General features: G+C 67.3%; 1 protein-coding gene across 3 annotated transcripts in view; it reads left to right on the top strand.

Annotated features, from left to right (window-relative positions):
- Positions 1-17,845, top strand: part of ADCY4 (adenylate cyclase 4) — a 31,680-nt gene that overhangs the window by 9,782 nt on the left and 4,053 nt on the right. Inside the window, exons 11-20 of one of the 3 annotated variants that reach the window (XM_030539765.1) lie at positions 1,562-1,605; positions 6,295-6,381; positions 6,759-6,828; positions 6,994-7,091; positions 8,880-8,964; positions 9,142-9,279; positions 13,585-13,689; positions 13,889-14,001; positions 15,618-15,702; positions 16,243-16,401. In XM_030539765.1, the coding sequence (XP_030395625.1) occupies positions 1,562-1,605; positions 6,295-6,381; positions 6,759-6,828; positions 6,994-7,091; positions 8,880-8,964; positions 9,142-9,279; positions 13,585-13,689; positions 13,889-14,001; positions 15,618-15,702; positions 16,243-16,401 (984 nt within the window). Of the gene's footprint in view, positions 1-1,561; positions 1,606-6,294; positions 6,382-6,758; positions 6,829-6,993; positions 7,092-8,879; positions 8,965-9,141; positions 9,280-13,584; positions 13,690-13,816; positions 14,002-15,617; positions 15,703-16,242; positions 16,402-17,845 lie in introns of all 3 variants that reach the window. The other 2 variants (XM_030539764.1, XM_030539766.1) reach the window with 2 other exon arrangements.

The following is a 17,845-nucleotide window of genomic DNA, read 5'->3' as shown; positions in this document are numbered from 1 at the left end:
TGCCGAGCCCCCTCCTCACCCCAGCCCTACTCTCTGCAGCATGGCGCCCCCCTGCCAAGCCCCCTCCGCACCCCAGCCCTATTCTCTGCAGCACGGCTCCCCCCTGCTGAGCCCCCTCTGCACCCCAGCCCTATTCTCTGCGGCATGGCGCCCCCCCGGCGAGCCCCTCAGTGCCACCCCTTCAGCACGGCTCCCCCCTGCTGAGCCCCCTCTGCACCCCAGCCCTACTCTCTGCAGCACGGCGCCCCCCGGCGAGCCCCTCGGTGCCCCCCTGCAGCACGGAGCCCCCCTGCTGAGCCCCCTCCGCACCTCAGCCCTACTGTCTGCATCATGGCACCCCCTGGCGAGCCCCTCGGTGCCACCCCCTGCAGCACGGAGCCCCCCTGCTGAGCCCCCTCCGCACCTCAGCCCTACTGTCTGCAGCACGGCTCCCCCCTGCTGAGCCCCCTCTGCACCCCAGCCGTACTCTCTGCAGTACGGCGCCCCCCGGCGAGCCCCTCGGTGCCACCCCCTGCAGCACGGAGCCCCCCTGCTGAGCCCCCTCCGCACCCCAGCCCTACTGTCTGCAGCACAGCACCCCCCAGCGAGCCCCTTGGTGCCACCCCCTGCAGCACGGAGCCCCCCTGCGAGCCCCCTCCGCACCTCAGCCCTACTGTCTGCATCACGGCACCCCCTGGCGAGCCCCTCGGTGCCACCCCCTGCAGCACGGAGCCCCCCTGCTGAGCCCCCTCCGCACCTCAGCCCTACTGTCTGCAGCACGGCTCCCCCCTGCTGAGCCCCCTCTGCACCCCAGCCCTACTCTCTGCAGTACGGCGCCCCCCGGCGAGCCCCTCGGTGCCACCCCCTGCAGCACGGAGCCCCCCTGCTGAGCCCCCTCCGCACCCCAGCCCTACTGTCTGCAGCACACCGCCCCCCAGCAAGCCCCTCCGCACCCCAGCCCTACTCTCTGCATCATGGCGCCCCCTCCCGGTGAGCCCCTCGGTGCCACCCCTGCAGCACGGTGCCCCCTAGCAAGCCCCTCGGTGCCACTGCCAGCAGCATGGCACCCCCCTGCTGAGCCCCCTCCACACCCCAGCCCTACCCTCTGCGGCACGGCCCCCCCCCGGCGAGCCCCTTGGTGCCACCCCCTGCAGCACGGCGCCCCCTTGCCGAGCCCCCTCCACACCTCAGCCCTACTCTCTGCAGCAGGCACCCCCCGGCGAGCCCCTCGGCGCCCCCCTGCCGAGCCCCCTCGGCACCCCAGCCCTACTCTCTGCGACACGGCACCCCCCCCGGCGAGCCCCTCGGCGCCACTCCCTGCAGCATGGCGCCTCCCGCAGAGCCCTCCCCCTACAGTCCCTGCAGCATGGCGCCCCCCCCGCCGAGCCCCCTCTGCTCCCCGCACACACTATTTAACCAAGGGCGCCCCAGTTCTCAGTTCCTTCACACACCACTAGGGGGCAGTGCCAAGCTTTAAAGGGGTAGCGCAGCCACCTCCAAGTGAGAGCTGCCTTTCCCTAAGTCCCCCCTTCGGGGCAGCGCAACACCCCGTAAATCTGACCCCCTCCTTTTCTCCCCACAGGAGAGCTCCCTGGGGTCCCTGAACCAGTCCAAGACAGTGGAGCGGTAAGGTGTAGCCCCTTCCTACCCCTTAAAATGTTGGGGGGGCAGGAACATCTTTGGGGGAGGCAATGAGGGATGGGCTCCTTGCCGGGCCCGCAGACCCCTCCCCCTCTGAATCAGTGAACCCCAAATTGTGATGCTCATTCTTCCCCCGCCTTGGTGGATTTGGGGTCTTGGTTCCAAGGGGTAGAAATGGGGGTGATGGTGGGGTTTGAGGGTGTCTAGGGTTCGGTGGGGATTGGAGGGTCAGGGTGGGGGTTATCTGGGGGTCAGGCTGTGGGGAAATGAGGAATTTGGGGTCAGTGTATGGGTGATTTTGGGGGGTCAGGCTGGGGGAAGCTGGCGAATTGGGGCAGTGTGGGGGAGATATTAAGGGATTTATGCTGGGGGCACAATGTGGATTTTTGGGAGTCAGAGTGGGAGGTGATTTTGGGGGGAGTGGGCTGTGTTTGGGGATTCCCCTTTCACTTCTCCTCTGTGGTCGTATTGGGGCACCCCCCCACTGCCTCCTAGGGTCACTGTCCCCTAAGCAGCGGATCTCAATGTTCTGAGCCCCCCACTACGCGTTATAGAAACTCCAGGGCCCAGTGGGGGAGGGGAGACTCTGGGGTGGGGGTGCTCAGACATAGGTGTTTGACTTCTGTTTGTGGGGGAGCAGGGGCCAGTGGGGCTCCAGCCAGCTCCCTGGTGGGGTCTGGGGAGGGAGCGCCACCTCCACCCCTGACCCACCTCCGCAGGCCACCCAGCTGTCTGAGGTAGGGGTGCGGGGGGGGCAACCAACAATTATAACTGAAAGGTGGGGGGCTCAGCTCAAAAAGTTTGAAAACAGCTCAGGCTGCATGGAGGGGGTAGTTAGGGGCTGGGTGGGTGGAGGGGCAGCTCGGGGCTGTGTGGGCAGGGGAGTAGCTCAGGCTGCAGGGAGGGGGTACCTCGGGGCTGTGTGATGGCGGGAGGGAGCTCAGGCTGCAGGGAGGGGGTACCTCGGGGCTGTGTGATGGCGGGAGGGAGCTCAGGGGGCAGGGAGGGGGTACCTCGGGGCTGTGTGATGGCGGGAGGGAGCTCAGGGGGCAAGGAGGGGGTACCTCGGGGCTGTGTGATGGCAGGGGGGGAGTTCAGGGTGCAGGGAGGGGGTACCTCAGGGCTGTGTGATGGCAGGGGGTAGCTCAGGCTGCAGGGAGGGGGTACCTCGGGGCTGTGTGATGGCGGGAGGGAGCTCAGGGGGCAAGGAGGGGGTACCTCGGGGCTGTGTGATGGCAGGGGGGGAGTTCAGGGTGCAGGGAGGGGGTACCTCAGGGCTGTGTGATGGCAGGGGGGGAGCTCAGGCTGCAGGGAGGGGGTACCTCGGGGCTGTGTGATGGCGGGAGGGAGCTCAGGTTGCAGGGAGGGGGTACCTCGGGGCTGTGTGATGGTGGGAGGGAGCTCAGGTTGCAGGGAGGGGGTACCTCGGGCTGTGTGATGGCGGGGGGGAGCTCAGGCGGCAGGGAGGGGGTACCTCGGGCTGTGTGATGGCGGGGGGGAGCTCAGGCGGCAGGGAGGGGGTACCTCGGGGCTGTGTGGGCAGGGGAGTAGCTCAGGGTGCAGGGAGGGGGTACCTCGGGGCTGTGTGATGGCAGGGGGGGAGCTCAGGGGGCAGGGAGGGGGTACCTCGGGGCTGTGTGATGGCAGGGGGGTAGCTCAGGGCGCAGGGAGGGGGTACCTCGGGGCTGTGTGATGGCAGGGGGAGCTCAGGCTGCAGGGAGGGGGTACCTCAGGGCTGTGTGATGGCAGGGGGGGAGCTCAGGGGGCAGGGAGGGGGTACCTCGGGGCTGTGTGATGGCTGGGGGGAGCTCAGGTTGCAGGGAGGGGGTACCTCGGGGCTGTGTGATGGCTGGGGGGAGCTCAGGTTGCAGGGAGGGGGTACCTCGGGGCTGTGTGATGGCTGGGGGGAGCTCAGGTTGCAGGGAGGGGGTACCTCGGGGCTGTGTGATGGCTGGGGGGAGCTCAGGGGGCAGGGAGGGGGTACCTCGGGGCTGTGTGATGGCGGGAGGGAGCTCAGGGGGCAGGGAGGGGGTACCTCGGGGCTGTGTGATGGCAGGGGGAGCTCAGGCTGCAGGGAGGGGGTACCTCGGGGCTGTGTGATGGCTGGGGGGAGCTCAGGTTGCAGGGAGGGGGTACATCGGGGCTGTGTGATGGCAGGGGGTTAGCTCAGGGGGCAGGGAGGGGGTACCTTGGGGCTGTGTGATGGCAGGGGGTTAGCTCAGGGGGCAGGGAGGGGGTACCTTGGGGCTGTGTGATGGCAGGGGGGGAGCTCAGGGGGCAGGGAGGGGGTACCTCGGGGCTGTGTGATGGCGGGGGGGAGTTCAGGGTGCAGGGAGGGGGTACCTCGGGGCTGTGTGATGGCAGGAGGGGAGCTCAGGCGGCAGGGAGGGGTACCTCGGGGCTGTGTGATGGCAGGGGGGGAGCTCAGGTTGCAGGGAGGGGGTACCTCGGGGCTGTGTGATAGCAGGGGGGGAGCTCATGCTGCAGGGAGGAGGTACCTCGGGGCTGTGTGATGGCAGGGGGGGAGCTCAGGCTGCAGGGAGGGGGTACCTCAGGGCTGTGTGATGGCAGGGGGGGAGTTCAGGGCGCAGGGAGGGGGTACCTCGGGGCTGTGTGATGGCAGGGGGGGAGTTCAGGGCGCAGGGAGGGGGTACCTCAGGGTTGTGTGATGGCAGGGGGTTAGCTCAGGGGGCAGGGAGGAGGTACCTCGGGGCTGTGTGATGGCAGGGGGGGAGCTCAGGTTGCAGGGAGGGGGTACCTCGGGGCTGTGTGATGGCAGGGGGGGAGCTCAGGCTGCAGGGAGGGGGTACCTCGGGGCTGTGTGATGGCAGGAGGGGAGCTCAGGCGGCAGGGAGGGGGTACCTCGGGGCTGTGTGATGGCAGGGGGTTAGCTAAGGGGGCAGGGAGGAGGTACCTCGGGGCTGTGTGATGGCAGGAGGGGAGCTCAGGCGGCAGGGAGGGGGTACCTCGGGGCTGTGTGATGGCAGGGGGGGAGCTCAGGTTGCAGGGAGGGGGTACCTCGGGGCTGTGTGATGGCAGGAGGGGAGCTCAGGGGGCAGGGAGGGGGTACCTCGGGGCTGTGTGATGGCAGGAGGGGAGCTCAGGCTGCAGGGAGGGGGTACCTCGGGGCTGTGTGATGGCAGGAGGGGAGCTCAGGCTGCAGGGAGGGGGTACCTCGGGGCTGTGTGATGGCAGGAGGGGAGCTCAGGCTGCAGGGAGGGGGTACCTCGGGGCTGTGTGATGGCAGGAGGGGAGCTCAGGCTGCAGGGAGGGGGTACCTCGGGGCTGTGTGATGGCAGGAGGGGAGCTCAGGCTGCAGGGAGGGGGTACCTCGGGGCTGTGTGATGGCAGGAGGGGAGCTCAGGCTGCAGGGAGGGGGTACCTCGGGGCTGTGTGATGGCAGGAGGGGAGCTCAGGCGGCAGGGAGGGGGTACCTCGGGGCTGTGCGATGGCTGGAGGGAGCTCAGGCTGCAGGGAGGGGGTACCTCGGGGCTGTGTGATGGCGGGAGGGAGCTCAGGGGGCAGGGAGGGGGTACCTCGGGGCTGTGTGATGGCTGGGGGGAGCTCAGGTTGCAGGGAGGGGGTACCTCGGGGCTGTGTGATGGCTGGGGGGAGCTCAGGTTGCAGGGAGGGGGTACCTCAGGGTTGTGTGATGGCAGGGGGTTAGCTCAGGGGGCAGGGAGGAGGTACCTCGGGGCTGTGTGATGGCAGGAGGGGAGCTCAGGCGGCAGGGAGGAGGTACCTCGGGGTTGTGCGATGGCAGGGGGTTAGCTCAGGGGGCAGGGAGGGGGTACCTCGGGGCTGTGTGATGGCGGGGGGTAGCTCAGGGGGCAGGGAGGGGGTACCTCGGGGCTGTGTGATGGCAGGGGGGGAGTTCAGGGCGCAGGGAGGGGGTACCTCGGGGCTGTGTGATGGCAGGAGGGGAGCTCAGGCGGCAGGGAGGGGGTACCTCGGGGCTCTGTGATGGCAGGGGGGGAGCTCAGGCGGCAGGGAGGGGGTACCTCGGGGCTGTGTGATGGCAGGGGGGTAGCTCAGGGGGCAGGGAGGGGGTACCTCGGGGCTGTGTGATGGCAGGGGGGGAGTTCAGGGCGCAGGGAGGGGGTACCTCGGGGCTGTGTGCCGGGAGGGCTGCCCTGGGGTCCCTGTGCCCCGAGGGCTCTGCCAGCCAGGGTGCCGCATTCCCCACCCAGGCGGCTCTTACGGGCTGCGGGAGCGAAGGGGGCTGGGAGCTGAGGAGCAGTTTCAAGCCCAGGAGCAGCGGGATCTGAGGGAACGCGGCCATCTGCCCCATGGCACCAGCTGCCACACAGTGCCCGGCTCCGGCTTCCCACCGCCGACCGGGCCAGGGAGCGGGAAGAGGAGGTGGCGGACCAGGGGTGTGGAGCTGCCCCGGGACCGCGCTGTTCTTGCGCTGTAGCCTGGGACAGGGCACCACCGCCGTGTCTCCCCAACTCTGCCCATGGGCTCAGGGCTTCTGCCCCGTGCGGCTCGGGGTCTGGAATTCAGCCCAGCTGCTCCCACCTCCAGCCCCGCGGCTTCTGGCTCCACCCTGCGGAGGTGGGGGGGGGTGCCGGGCTCGGGCTCTGGGTTTTAGCCACAGGGCCCCGCGGACCCCTGCCTTATAGGGTGCTCTCTCCCCTCCCCCACACCTCACCCCCCCCGTTCCGTTTTCAGGGTTCGCTCCCCCAAGGGGCCGGATGAGGAGCTCGATGGGGTGGATGAGAAATTCTTCCAGGTGTTGGAACAGCTCAACTCCCAGAAGTAGGGTCCTGGGGTGGGGGGTGGGGGTAGATGGGGAGAAAAGGGTGTGAGGGGAGAGGGAGGAGGATCTGGGAGGAAATGCAGAAGAGGGGCTGGGGAATGGGGGGCTGGGGTACTGGGGAAGAGGATAGGGGAGAAAGAGGGAGGGATCCCAGGGAGCAGGTGGGATGTAAGGGAACGTGCCATGGGGGGCAGAACACGGGGTGCAGAGTCAGGGCAGGGGAAAGGTACAGGGGGCCGGGTTCATGGGGGGAGGCAAGAGAGGAGCAGCAAGGAGAGGACAGGGGCAGAGCTGGAGTTGGGCAGTGGGGCCGGGGTACGTGTGTTTGGCAGGGGGGTCCCAGATCCCACCCACACCCCTCTCTCCCCCGTTTCAGGCAGTGGAGGAAGTCGGAGGATTTTAACCGCATCACCCTGTACTTCAAGGAGAAACTCATGGAGAAGGAGGTGAGCTGGGCTTCCGGTGGGCGAGGGGGCACTGCCGGGGGAAGCTCGCAGCCCAACCCCCTGTAAAGAGTTGCTGGGTGTGAGGGGTGACTGGGGCGCTGTGCTGCACGGGGCCCGCTGGTGGCCACGGTCCCTCATGGCCGCTCTCGCTCTCTCCCCGCCTAGTATCGACTCTCGGCCCTGCCCGCCTTCAAGTACTACACGGCCTGCACCTTCCTGGTCTTCCTCGCCGGCTTCCTCATCCAGATGCTGGTGGCCCACAAGTGAGGATGAGAGAGGGGTTGGGATCCCCCCCGGCCCCAGCTCTGCCGGTGCCCCTCACTCCCGACCCGCAGCCCCGATAGCCCAGCCATGGGCTCCCCCCAGCTCTGCCGGTGCCCCTCACTCCCGACCCGCAGCCCCCTGATAGCCCAGCCCTGGGCTCCCCCCAGCTCTGCCGGTGCCCCTCACTCCCGACCCGCAGCCCCGATAGCCCAGCCATGGGCTCCCCCCAGCTCTGCCAGTGCCCCTCACTCCCGACCCGCAGCCCCCTGATAGCCCAGCCCTGCCCCCCTCAGCTCTGCCGGTGCCCCTCACTCCCGACCCGCAGCCCCCTGATAGCCCAGCCATGGGCTCCCCCCAGCTCTGCCGGTGCCCCTCACTCCTGACCCGCAGCCCCGATAGCCCAGCCATGGGCTCCCCCCAGCTCTGCCGGTGCCCCTCACTCCCGACCCGCAGCCCCCTGATAGCCCAGCCCTGGGCTCCCCCCAGCTCTGCCAGTGCCCCTCACTCCCGACCCGCAGCCCCCTGATAGCCCAGCCCTGCCCCCCCCCGCTCTGCCGGTGCCCCTCACTCCCGACCCGCAGCCCCCTGATAGCCCAGCCATGGGCTCCCCCCAGCTCTGCCGGTGCCCCTCACTCCTGACCCGCAGCCCCGATAGCCCAGCCCTGGGCTCCTCCCAGCTCTGCTGGTGCCCCTCACTCCCGACCCGCAGCCACCTGATAGCCCAGCCCTGCCCCCCTCAGCTCTGCCGGTGCCCCTCACTCCCGACCCGCAGCCCCGATAGCCCAGCCATGGGCTCCCCCCAGCTCTGCCGGTGCCCCTCACTCCTGACCTGCAGCCCCCTGATAGCCCAGCCATGGGCTCCCCCCAGCTCTGCTGGTGCCCCTCACTCCCGACCCGCAGCCCCCTGATAGCCCAGCCATGGGCTCCCCCCAGCTCTGCTGGTGCCCCTCACTCCCGACCTGCAGCCCCCTGATAGCCCAGCCCTGCCCCCCTCAGCTCTGCCGGTGCCCCTCACTCCCGACCCGCAGCCCCGATAGCCCAGCCATGGGCTCCCCCCAGCTCTGCCGTTGCCCCTCACTCCCGACCCGCAGCCCCTGCTAGCCCAGCCCTGCCCCCCTCAGCTCTGTCGGTGCCCCTCACTCCCGACCCGCAGCCCCCTGATAGCCCAGCCCTGCCCCCCTCAGCTCTGCCGGTGCCACTCACTCCCGACCCGCAGCCCCGATAGCCCAGCCATGGGCTCCCCCCAGCTCTGCCGTTGCCCCTCACTCCCGACCCGCAGCCCCTGATAGCCCAGCCCTGCCCCCCTCAGCTCTGCCGGTGCCCCTCACTCCCGACCCGCAGCCCCGATAGCCCAGCCATGGGCTCCCCCCAGCTCTACCGGTGCCCCTCACTCCCGACCCGCAGCCCCCTGATAGCCTAGCCCTGCCCCTCAGCTCTGCCGGTGCCCCTCACTCCCAACCCGCAGCCCCGATAGCCCAGCCATGGGCTCCCCCCAGCTCTGCCGGTGCCCCTCACTCCCGACCCGCAGCCCCCTGATAGCCCAGCCATGGGCTCCCCCCAGCTCTGCCAGTGCCCCTCACTCCCGACCCACAGCCCCCTGATAGCCTAGCCCTGCCCCCCTCAGCCCTGCTGGTGCCCCTCACTCCCAACCCGCAGCCCCTTGATAGCCCAGCCCTCCCCCTCCCCCCGCAGCTCTGCTGGTGCCCCTCGTTCCCGGCCCGCAGCCCCCTGCCAGCCCAGCCTGGGGGGTCCCTATTATTTCTAGTTTGTCTTCCGTTCTCCTCCAGGACCCCAGCTCTAGGGATCTCCTACGGCGTCTCCTTCTTCCTCTTCATTCTTCTCCTCTTCATCTGCTTCGCTGGGAACCTGGCGGTAAGTGAGATGGGCAGGGCACTGCTGTGGGACGCTTGCAGCTCCAGAGTTGCCCTTGTATCCCCCCAGCCCAACACGCCCCAGCTGGGGGAAGCTCTCGTCCCTGCAGCCCCTGGCTGGGGGCAATCTAACCCCCCCCTTTCCCCACCCCCGTCCTCCCATCTGCTGCTCTCCCAGAAGTGCTTCCAGAAAGGCCCCAAGATGCTGTACTGGGTCCCCTCCCTCTCCACGGCCGTCTGCACCCAGCCCTGGCTCCGGGTCACCCTGGGCATCACCACCATCCTGGTCGTCCTCACCATGGCCATGTTCAACTTGGTGAGTAACCAAGGGAGGGGGCATCCTCTCCCCGGCCTTGGGAGGGGAGCGGGGTCTCATAGAGTCGAGGGGCTGGGCTCCAGGACTCCTGGGTTCTCTCCCCGGCCCTGGGAGGGGAGCGGGGTCTCGTAGAGTTGAGGGGCTGGGCTCCAGGACTCCTGGGTTCTCTCCCCGGCCCTGGGAGGGGAGTGGGGTCTCATAGAGTTGAGGGGCTGGGCTCCAGGACTCCTGGGTTCTCTCTCCCCAGCCCTGGGAGGGGAGTGGGGTCTCGTAGAGCAGAGAGGCTGGGCTCCAGGACTCCTGGGTTCTCTCCCCGGCCCTGGGAGGGGAGCGGGGTCTCGTAGAGCAGAGGGGCTGGGCTCCAGGACTCCTGGGTTCTCTCTCCCCGGCCCTAGGAGGGGAGCGGGGTCTCGTAGAGCAGAGGGGCTGGGCTCCAGGACTCCTGGGTTCTCTCTCCCCAGCCCTAGGAGGGGAGCGGGGTCTCGTAGAGTTGAGGGGCTGGGCTCCAGGACTCCTGGGTTCTCTCCCCAGCCCTGGGAGGGGAGCGGGGTCTCGTAGAGCAGAGGGGCTGGGCTCCAGGACTCCTGGGTTCTCTCCTCAGCCCTGGGAGGGGAGCAGGGTCTCGTAGAGCAGAGGGGCTGGGCTCCAGGACTCCTAGGTTCTCTCCCCGGCCCTGGGAGGGGAGCGGGGTCTCGTAGAGCAGAGGGGCTGGGCTCCAGGACTCCTGGGTTCTCTCTCCCCAGCCCTGGGAGGGGAGCGGGGTCTCGGAGAGCAGAGGGATGGGCTCCAGGACTCCTGGGTTCTCTCTCCCCAGCCCTAGGAGGGGAGCGGGGTCTCGTAGAGCAGAGGGGCTGGGCTCCAGGACTCCTGGGTTCTCTCCCCGGCCCTGGGAGGGGAGCGGGGTCTCGTAGAGTTGAGGGGCTGGGCTCCAGGACTCCTGGGTTCTCTCTCCCCAGCCCTAGGAGGGGAGCGGGGTCTCGTAGAGTTGAGGGGCTGGGCCCCAGGACTCCTGGGTTCTCTCCCCGGCCTTGGGAGGGGAGCGGGGTCTCGTAGAGTTGAGGGGCTGGGCTCCAGGACTCCTGGGTTCTCTCTCCCCAGCCCTAGGAGGGGAGCGGGGTCTCGTAGAGCAGAGGGGCTGGGCTCCAGGACTCCTGGGTTCTCTCCTCAGCCCTGGGAGGGGAGCAGGGTCTCGTAGAGCAGAGGGGCTGGGCTCCAGGACTCCTAGGTTCTCTCCCCGGCCCTGGGAGGGGAGCGGGGTCTCGTAGAGCAGAGGGGCTGGGCTCCAGGACTCCTGGGTTCTCTCTCCCCAGCCCTGGGAGGGGAGCGGGGTCTCGGAGAGCAGAGGGATGGGCTCCAGGACTCCTGGGTTCTCTCTCCCCAGCCCTAGGAGGGGAGCGGGGTCTCGTAGAGCAGAGGGGCTGGGCTCCAGGACTCCTGGGTTCTCTCCCCGGCCCTGGGAGGGGAGCGGGGTCTCATAGAGTTGAGGGGCTGGGCTCCAGGACTCCTGGGTTCTCTCTCCCCAGCCCTAGGAGGGGAGCGGGGTCTCGTAGAGTTGAGGGGCTGGGCTCCAGGACTCCTGGGTTCTCTCCCCGGCCTTGGGAGGGGAGCGGGGTCTCGTAGAGTTGAGGGGCTGGGCTCCAGGACTCCTGGGTTCTCTCTCCCCAGCCCTAGGAGGGGAGCGGGGTCTCGTAGAGCAGAGGGGCTGGGCTCCAGGACTCCTGGGTTCTCTCTCCCCAGCCCTGGGAGGGGAGCGGGGTCTCGTAGAGCAGAGGGGCTGGGCTCCAGGACTCCTGGGTTCTCTCTCCCCGGCCCTGGGAGGGGAGCAGGGTCTCGTAGAGCAGAGGGGCTGGGCTCCAGGACTCCTGGGTTCTCTCTCCCCAGCCCTGGGAGGGGAGCGGGGTCTCGTAGAGCAGAGGGGCTGGGCTCCAGGACTCCTGGGTTCTCTCTCTCCCCAGCCCTGGGAGGGGAGCGGGATCTCGTAGAGCAGAGGGGCTGGGCTCCAGGACTCCTGGGTTCTCTCTCTCCAGCCCTAGGAGGGGAGCGGGGTCTCGTAGAGCAGAGGGGTTGGGCTCCAGGACTCCTGGGTTCTCTCTCCCCAGCCCTAGGAGGGGAGCAGGGTCTAGTGCAGGGGCAGGCAAACTTCTTGGCCTGAAGGCTACGCTGGGTTTCCAAAACTGTATGGAGGGCCGGTTAGGGGAGGCTGTGCCTCCCAAAGAGCCAGGCATGGCCCGGCCCCCAACCCCTAATCCGACCCCCCCCCCGATGGCTCCCCCCGGGACTCCTGTCCCATCCAACCTCCCCCTGTTCCCTGTCCCCGGACTTCCCGCCGCTCCATCCAATCCACCCCCTTCCTGACTGCCCCTCCGGGTCCCCTGGCCCCATCCAATCCCCACTCTCCCTCCTGACCGTCCCGATCCCTATGCACACACCTGCCCCATCCAACTCCCACTTCTCTTTGACTGCCCCCAGAACCCCTTCCCCTGACTGCCCTCCATCCACCCCCCCTCCTTCCTGACTGCCCCCCAGGACCTCTGCCCCCATTCAACCCCCCTGTTCCCCGCCCTCTGACCACCCTGACCCCTATCCACACCCCCGCCCCGACCACTCCCCCAAACTCCCTTGCCCTTTATCCACCACGCGCCCCGCGGCCTGCCCCCTTACCGCGCTGCCTGGAGCACTGCTGGCTCCAGCCATGCTACCGCGCCGCCCAGAGCACCAGGACAGGCAGCCGCCCCACCTGGCTGGAGCCAGCCACGCTGCCGTGCAGCACAGAGACTGGGGCAGGCAGCCGCGCCGCCCGCCTGGAGCCAGCCACGCCGCCGTGCAGCACAGAGACGGGGGCAGGCAGCCGCCCCGCCCGCCTGCAGCCAGCCACGCCGCCGTGCAGCACAGAGACCGGGGCAGCCAGCCGCGCCGCCCGCCTGGAGCCAGCCACGCCGCCGTGCAGCACAGAGACCGGGGCAGCCAGCCCCGCCGCCCGCCTGGAGCCAGCCACGCTGCCGTGCAGCACAGAGACCGGGGCAGCCAGCCCCGCCGCCCGCCTGGAGCCAGCCACGCCGCCGTGCAGCACAGAGACCGGGGCAGGCAGCCGCGCCGCCCGCCTGGAGCCAGCCACGCCGCCGTGCAGCACAGAGACCGGGGCAGCCAGCCGCGCCGCCCGCCTGGAGCCAGCCACGCTGCCGTGCTGCACAGAGACCGGGGCAGGCAGCCGCGCCGCCCGCCTGGAGCCAGCCACGCCGCCGTGCAGCACAGAGACCGGGGCAGGCAGCCGCGCCGCCCGCCTGGAGCCAGCCACGCCGCCGTGCTGCACAGAGACCGGGGCAGGCAGCCGCGCCGCCCGCCTGGAGCCAGCCACGCCGCCGTGCTGCACAGAGAGCGGAGCAGCCAGCCGCGCCGCCCACCTGGAGCCAGCCACGCCGCCGTGCAGCACAGAGACCGGGGCAGGCAGCCGCGCCGCCCGCCTGGAGCCAGCCACGCCGCCGTGCTGCACAGAGACCGGAGCAGGCAGGAGCGCCGCCCGCCTGGAGCCAGCCACGCCGCCGTGCTGCACAGAGACCGGGGCAGGTAGCCCCACCGCCCGCCTGGAGCCAGCCACGCCGCCGTGCAGCACAGAGACCGGGGCAGCCAGCCCCGCCGCCCGCCTGGAGCCAGCCACGCTGCCGTGCAGCACAGAGACCGGGGCAGCCAGCCGCGCCGCCCGCCTGGAGCCAGCCACGCCGCCGTGCAGCACAGAGACCGGGGCAGCCAGCCCCGCCGCCCGCCTGGAGCCAGCCACGCCGCCGTGCAGCACAGAGACCGGGGCAGCCAGCCCCGCCGCCCGCCTGGAGCCAGCCACGCCGCCGTGCAGCACAGAGACCGGGGCAGCCAGCCGCGCCGCCCGCCTGGAGCCAGCCACGCTGCCGTGCTGCACAGAGACCGGGGCAGGCAGCCGCGCCGCCCGCCTGGAGCCAGCCACGCTGCCGTGCAGCACTGAGACTGGGGCAGGCCAGGCTCTGCAGCTGTGCTGCCCCAGAAGCTCACAGCCCCACCTCCCAGAGCATTGCGGGGAAGGGGAACAGCAGGGGAGGGGCTGGGGGTAGTCTCCCGGGGCAGGAGGGGCCTGTGGGCTGTAGTTTGCCCACCTCTGGTCTAGTGGTTAGACTAGGAGGCGCTGGGAGCCAGGACTCCTGGGTTCTATCCCCAGCTCTGGGAGGGGAGTGGGGTCTAGTGGTTGGAGCAGAGGGGGCTGGGAGCCAGGACTCCTGGGTTCTATCCCCAGCTGTATCCCTCTTGCTGCTTACGAATACCATCCTCCTCTTTGAGCAGTTCTTCATACCCACGCCCTGGTGTCCTCCACCATCCCATAATCCCGCGGTGCCAGTGAACGCCACACGAGAATCTCCCTCGACCGATTCCTTATTCAGCATTCCGGTAAGCTCTGCGTTCCAGGAGGATGCTGCTGGGGGTGGGGGTGGACTTGGGAAGGTCTTTAACTCACCATCCCCTTTCTCCCTTGCCCCGCCCCTTCCCCATATGCCCCTCCCCCTTGCCTCCCCAGTACTACGTTTACTGTTGCATCCTGGGACTCCTCTCCTGCTCACTCTTCCTCCACATGAATTTTGAACTCAAGCTCCTGATGCTGACGCTTTGCCTGGTGATCTACAACGTCCTCTTCCTCCACAGCCACGCCTGGCTCTCCGACTGCTACGTCGGACACCTCTACCCCAACCAGACCATGCTCAGGTAACCGCAGGGGAGGTGCCCCTGCAGCGCCCCCTAGTGCCAGCACTGACTGTGCGGGGAGAGCGCCCCCTGCAGAGCCCGTGCCTGGTCCCTGCAGCCGAGCGCCCCCTAGTTCCAGCACTGACTGTGCTGGGAGAGTGCCCCCACCTGGGTCCCTGCAGCCGAGCGCCCCCTAGTTCCAGCACTGACTGTGCAGGGAGAGCGCCCCCACCTGGGTCCCTGCAGCACTGCGCCCCCTAGTTCCAGCACTGATTGTGCTGGGAGAGTGCCCCCTGCTGAGCCCCTGCCTGGGTCTCTGCAGCACAGCGCCCCCTAGTGCCAGCACTGACTGCTGGGGGAGAGCATCCTGTACTGAGTCTCCACTCTCCTGCTCCGTGCAACACAGCGCCCCCTAGCGCCAGCACTGACTGTGCGGGGAGAGCGCCCCCTGCTGAACCCCTGCCTGGGTCCCTGCAGCGCAGCGCCCCCTAGCGCCAGCACTGACTGTGCAGGGAGAGCGCCCCCACCTGGGTCCCTGCAGCACTGCGCCCCCTAGTTCCAGCACTGACTGTGCAGGGAGAGCGCCCCCACCTGGGTCCCTGCAGCACTGCGCCCCCTAGTTCCAGCACTGATTGTGCTGGGAGAGTGCCCCCTGCTGAGCCCCTGCCTGGGTCTCTGCAGCACAGCGCCCCCTAGTGCCAGCACTGACTGCTGGGGGAGAGCATCCTGTACTGAGTCTCCACTCTCCTGCTCCGTGCAGCACAGCGCCCCCTAGCGCCAGCACTGACTGTGCGGGGAGAGCGCCCCCTGCTGAACCCCTGCCTGGGTCCCTGCAGCACAGTGCCCCCTAGTGCCAGCACTGACTGTGCAGGGAGAGCACCCCCTGCTGAGCCCCTGCCTGGGTCCCTGCAGCACAGCGCCCCCTAGTGCCAGCACTGACTGTGCGGGGAGAGCGCCCCCTGCTGAACCCCCGCCTGGGTCCCTGCAGCACAGCGCCCTCTAGTGCCAGCACTGATTGTGCCTGGAGAGTGCCCCCTGCTGAACCCCCGCCTGGGTCCCTGCAGCACAGCGCCCCCTAGTGTCGCACTGGGGCCAGCACTGACCGCCAGGGTAGCGCTCCCCCTGCTTAGCCCCTGCCCCAGCAGAACCCAGAAATCTCCCACTCAAACACAACGCAGTCCTCCTCGCAGGTCCGAGCCGGGCCCAGGTCTGCTCTCTGTTTAGGGTTACCAGATGCCCAGTTTTCTACCGGAAAGATGTACTGACCGGACGCTACAAGTCTGGTTAGCCCTGGCGAGCGGCAGGGAGGGGAGATGCCGGGTCATCAGCCCGTGCCAGCCCCTGCTCAACCAGGGCAGGCAGGCAGGCAGGCTCCTCGGAACAGAGGGAGCCCAGGGAGGGGAGGCGGTGGAGGAAGAGCAGGGAGAGAGGAACAAGCAGGGGGCAGGGCCATGGGGGGAAGAGGCAGAGAAGTGGGCAGGGCCGTGGGGAAGACGCTCGTAGGGGCATGGGCGGGGTCTCGGGGAAAGACACGGAGCAGGATCAGGGCCTCGAGGGAAGAGGCGGGACATGGGGCATTCAACAGTTAGGAAGCTGGCAACCCTCTCTCTGCTCCCTGGTCTCTCTCCTGTCCACAGGCCGGGGGTCCTGAAGGAACCCAAGCTGATGGGAGCCGTTTCCCTCTTTGTCTTCTTCTTCACCCTGCTGGCCCTGGCTAGACAAGTGAGTCACAGGGCCCCCTAGGGTGGGGCACTGCCATCCCAGATACCTGGGTCCCATTCCCCCTTCCAGTTCCTCCCCCTGTGGGGCTGAGAGCTGCAGGTCCCACTGGGACCTCCCCTGGGTTCCCTTCTCCATCCTAGTCTGTCCTGCTGCGGTGCCCCTGGGGGTGAGCACCTTGTACCACTATCCAGGACACCTGGGTCCAGTGTCCCATCCCAGTCTGTTGTGGTTGGTGCAAGCCCCCTAGAAGGAAGTGTCCTGTGCTGCTGTCCCGCACAACTGGGTCCCACTCTCTCCCTGGGTGCTGGGAGCTGCAGTGCCCGTACAGGCAGTGCCTTGCACTTCCATCCCAGGGGCCTGGGGCCCGTCCCTTGTCCCAGGCTCTCCCCCCCAGGTGCTGGGAGCTGCATGCAATCCTGGATCCCATTCCAGTCGCTCCTACTGGATGCTGGGAAGTGCAGGGCCCGCTAGGGTGAGAACTGCCCCTCTCCAGGACTAGGGGGTCCTGATGGGCCGGACCCCTCTGTGTCTCTCTTGAAGAATGAGTATTATTGCCGTCTTGACTTCTTGTGGAAGAAGAAGTTCAAGAAGGAGCGCGAGGAGATCGAGACCATGGAGAACCTGAACCGTGTCCTGCTGGAGAACGTGCTCCCGGCCGACGTGGCTCAGCAATTCATCGGCCAGAACCGGCGTAATGAGGTCAGCCTGGCTGTGTGCCTCCCCTTTAAGGGGGGAATTTTGGACTGCCATCATTCAACTCTCTAATGCTGCCACCCGGTGGCCAAGATGGGGACTGCAGCCAGAAGGAAGTGGGCTAACAATTCATAGTTTCCCCGAGTTTAATGCCAGAAGGGACTGTTAGGTTAGACAGTTTGACCCCTGTACTGGGCCCAGCTTGGGTTAGGCCAAAGCGTTTCAGTCCTTGGGAGGCTAAACTGTTGTGGCCACTGGAGAGACTGAGGTGCTACCGATGCCTGAGGACCCTGCAACACCAGGAATTTATTCGGTGACACACGGCCAGGTGATCCCAGTAGGCGTCCCACACCCAATGCCTCAGAGGAAGGTGGAAACTCACCCCAGATCCTTGCCAATCTGACCTGGGCGGAGGTTCCTTTCCTACCACAAATCTGGTGACCCAGAGCATGTGCTCCAGACTGACCAGCCAGGCATCTAGACGGATGGTTCTCTGAACCACCTCAGAGCCCTGGTCCACTCCATCCAATGTCCTATTTGCAGCTGTGGCCAATCCCTGGTACTTCAGAGGAAGGTGAAAAATACTCTGGAATGCATCTGGCCAATTATGCATTGAGGGGGGAAAGAATCTGTGACCTCTGCTTTCCCCATCCTGGTCCTGTCTCCCTGGGGCTGAGAGCTGTGGGTCCTACAGGGATGTCACTGTGAATGTCTGGGTCCCATTCCCCATGCTACTCCCTCACCTGTGTTGCTGAGAACAGCAGGGCCCGTAGCAGAACTCTCCTGGATGCTTGGGTCTCATTCCTGAGATCCTGACATGGTGTGTGTCCATATAAGTTTACTATGATTGCCAAGATATGGACACTCAGTTTCCATTGAAATCACTGGGATTTAGGACTGTAGGATGGGAAAAGGCCTCCTGGGTCACCAAAGGCGGGTCCTGCTACCTCGGAGAGCCCCATCTTCCCTATCGAGCACCATCCTCACACTACTGTAGGGTTTTCCCACCGCCACCACTCCTATTAGAGGCTCTTCCAGAACCTCCTTTGTCTGATGGTCAGAAACCTTCTTATCTTCTCCAGCCTCAGTTGCTCCATGGATAGTTTATCCCATTTGTTCTCGTGGCAGCGTTGTCCTCTAGTTTCATGAGCTCTTCCCCCTCCCTGGTGTTTACCCCGATATATTTACAGAGAGCAGTCAGCCTCTTTTTCCTCTTGTCAGACTGGCTCTCCATTCCCCTGATCATCCTTGCAGCCCGTCTCTGCATTTGGTCTAACTTGAATGAGTTTGAGCTACCGAATCACATTGGCTGGTTTGAGCATCTCAACAGCTACTGTTAAATTGCTCTTGTGGGGTCTGTGTGTGATGATGTAGTGGAATCTTTCTGGGGTGATGATGTGGAATGGGGAAGTGATTGGTTTCGGTGGGTCATAATATTGGTTGTGTTAGG

The sequence above is a fragment of the Gopherus evgoodei genome, chromosome 21 (genome assembly GCF_007399415.2).
Source record: "Gopherus evgoodei ecotype Sinaloan lineage chromosome 21, rGopEvg1_v1.p, whole genome shotgun sequence".
NCBI classification, from domain to species: Eukaryota; Metazoa; Chordata; order Testudines; family Testudinidae; genus Gopherus; species Gopherus evgoodei.
Note: the sequence above shows the minus strand (reverse complement) of the source record. Positions and strands in the feature narration are given on the sequence as shown.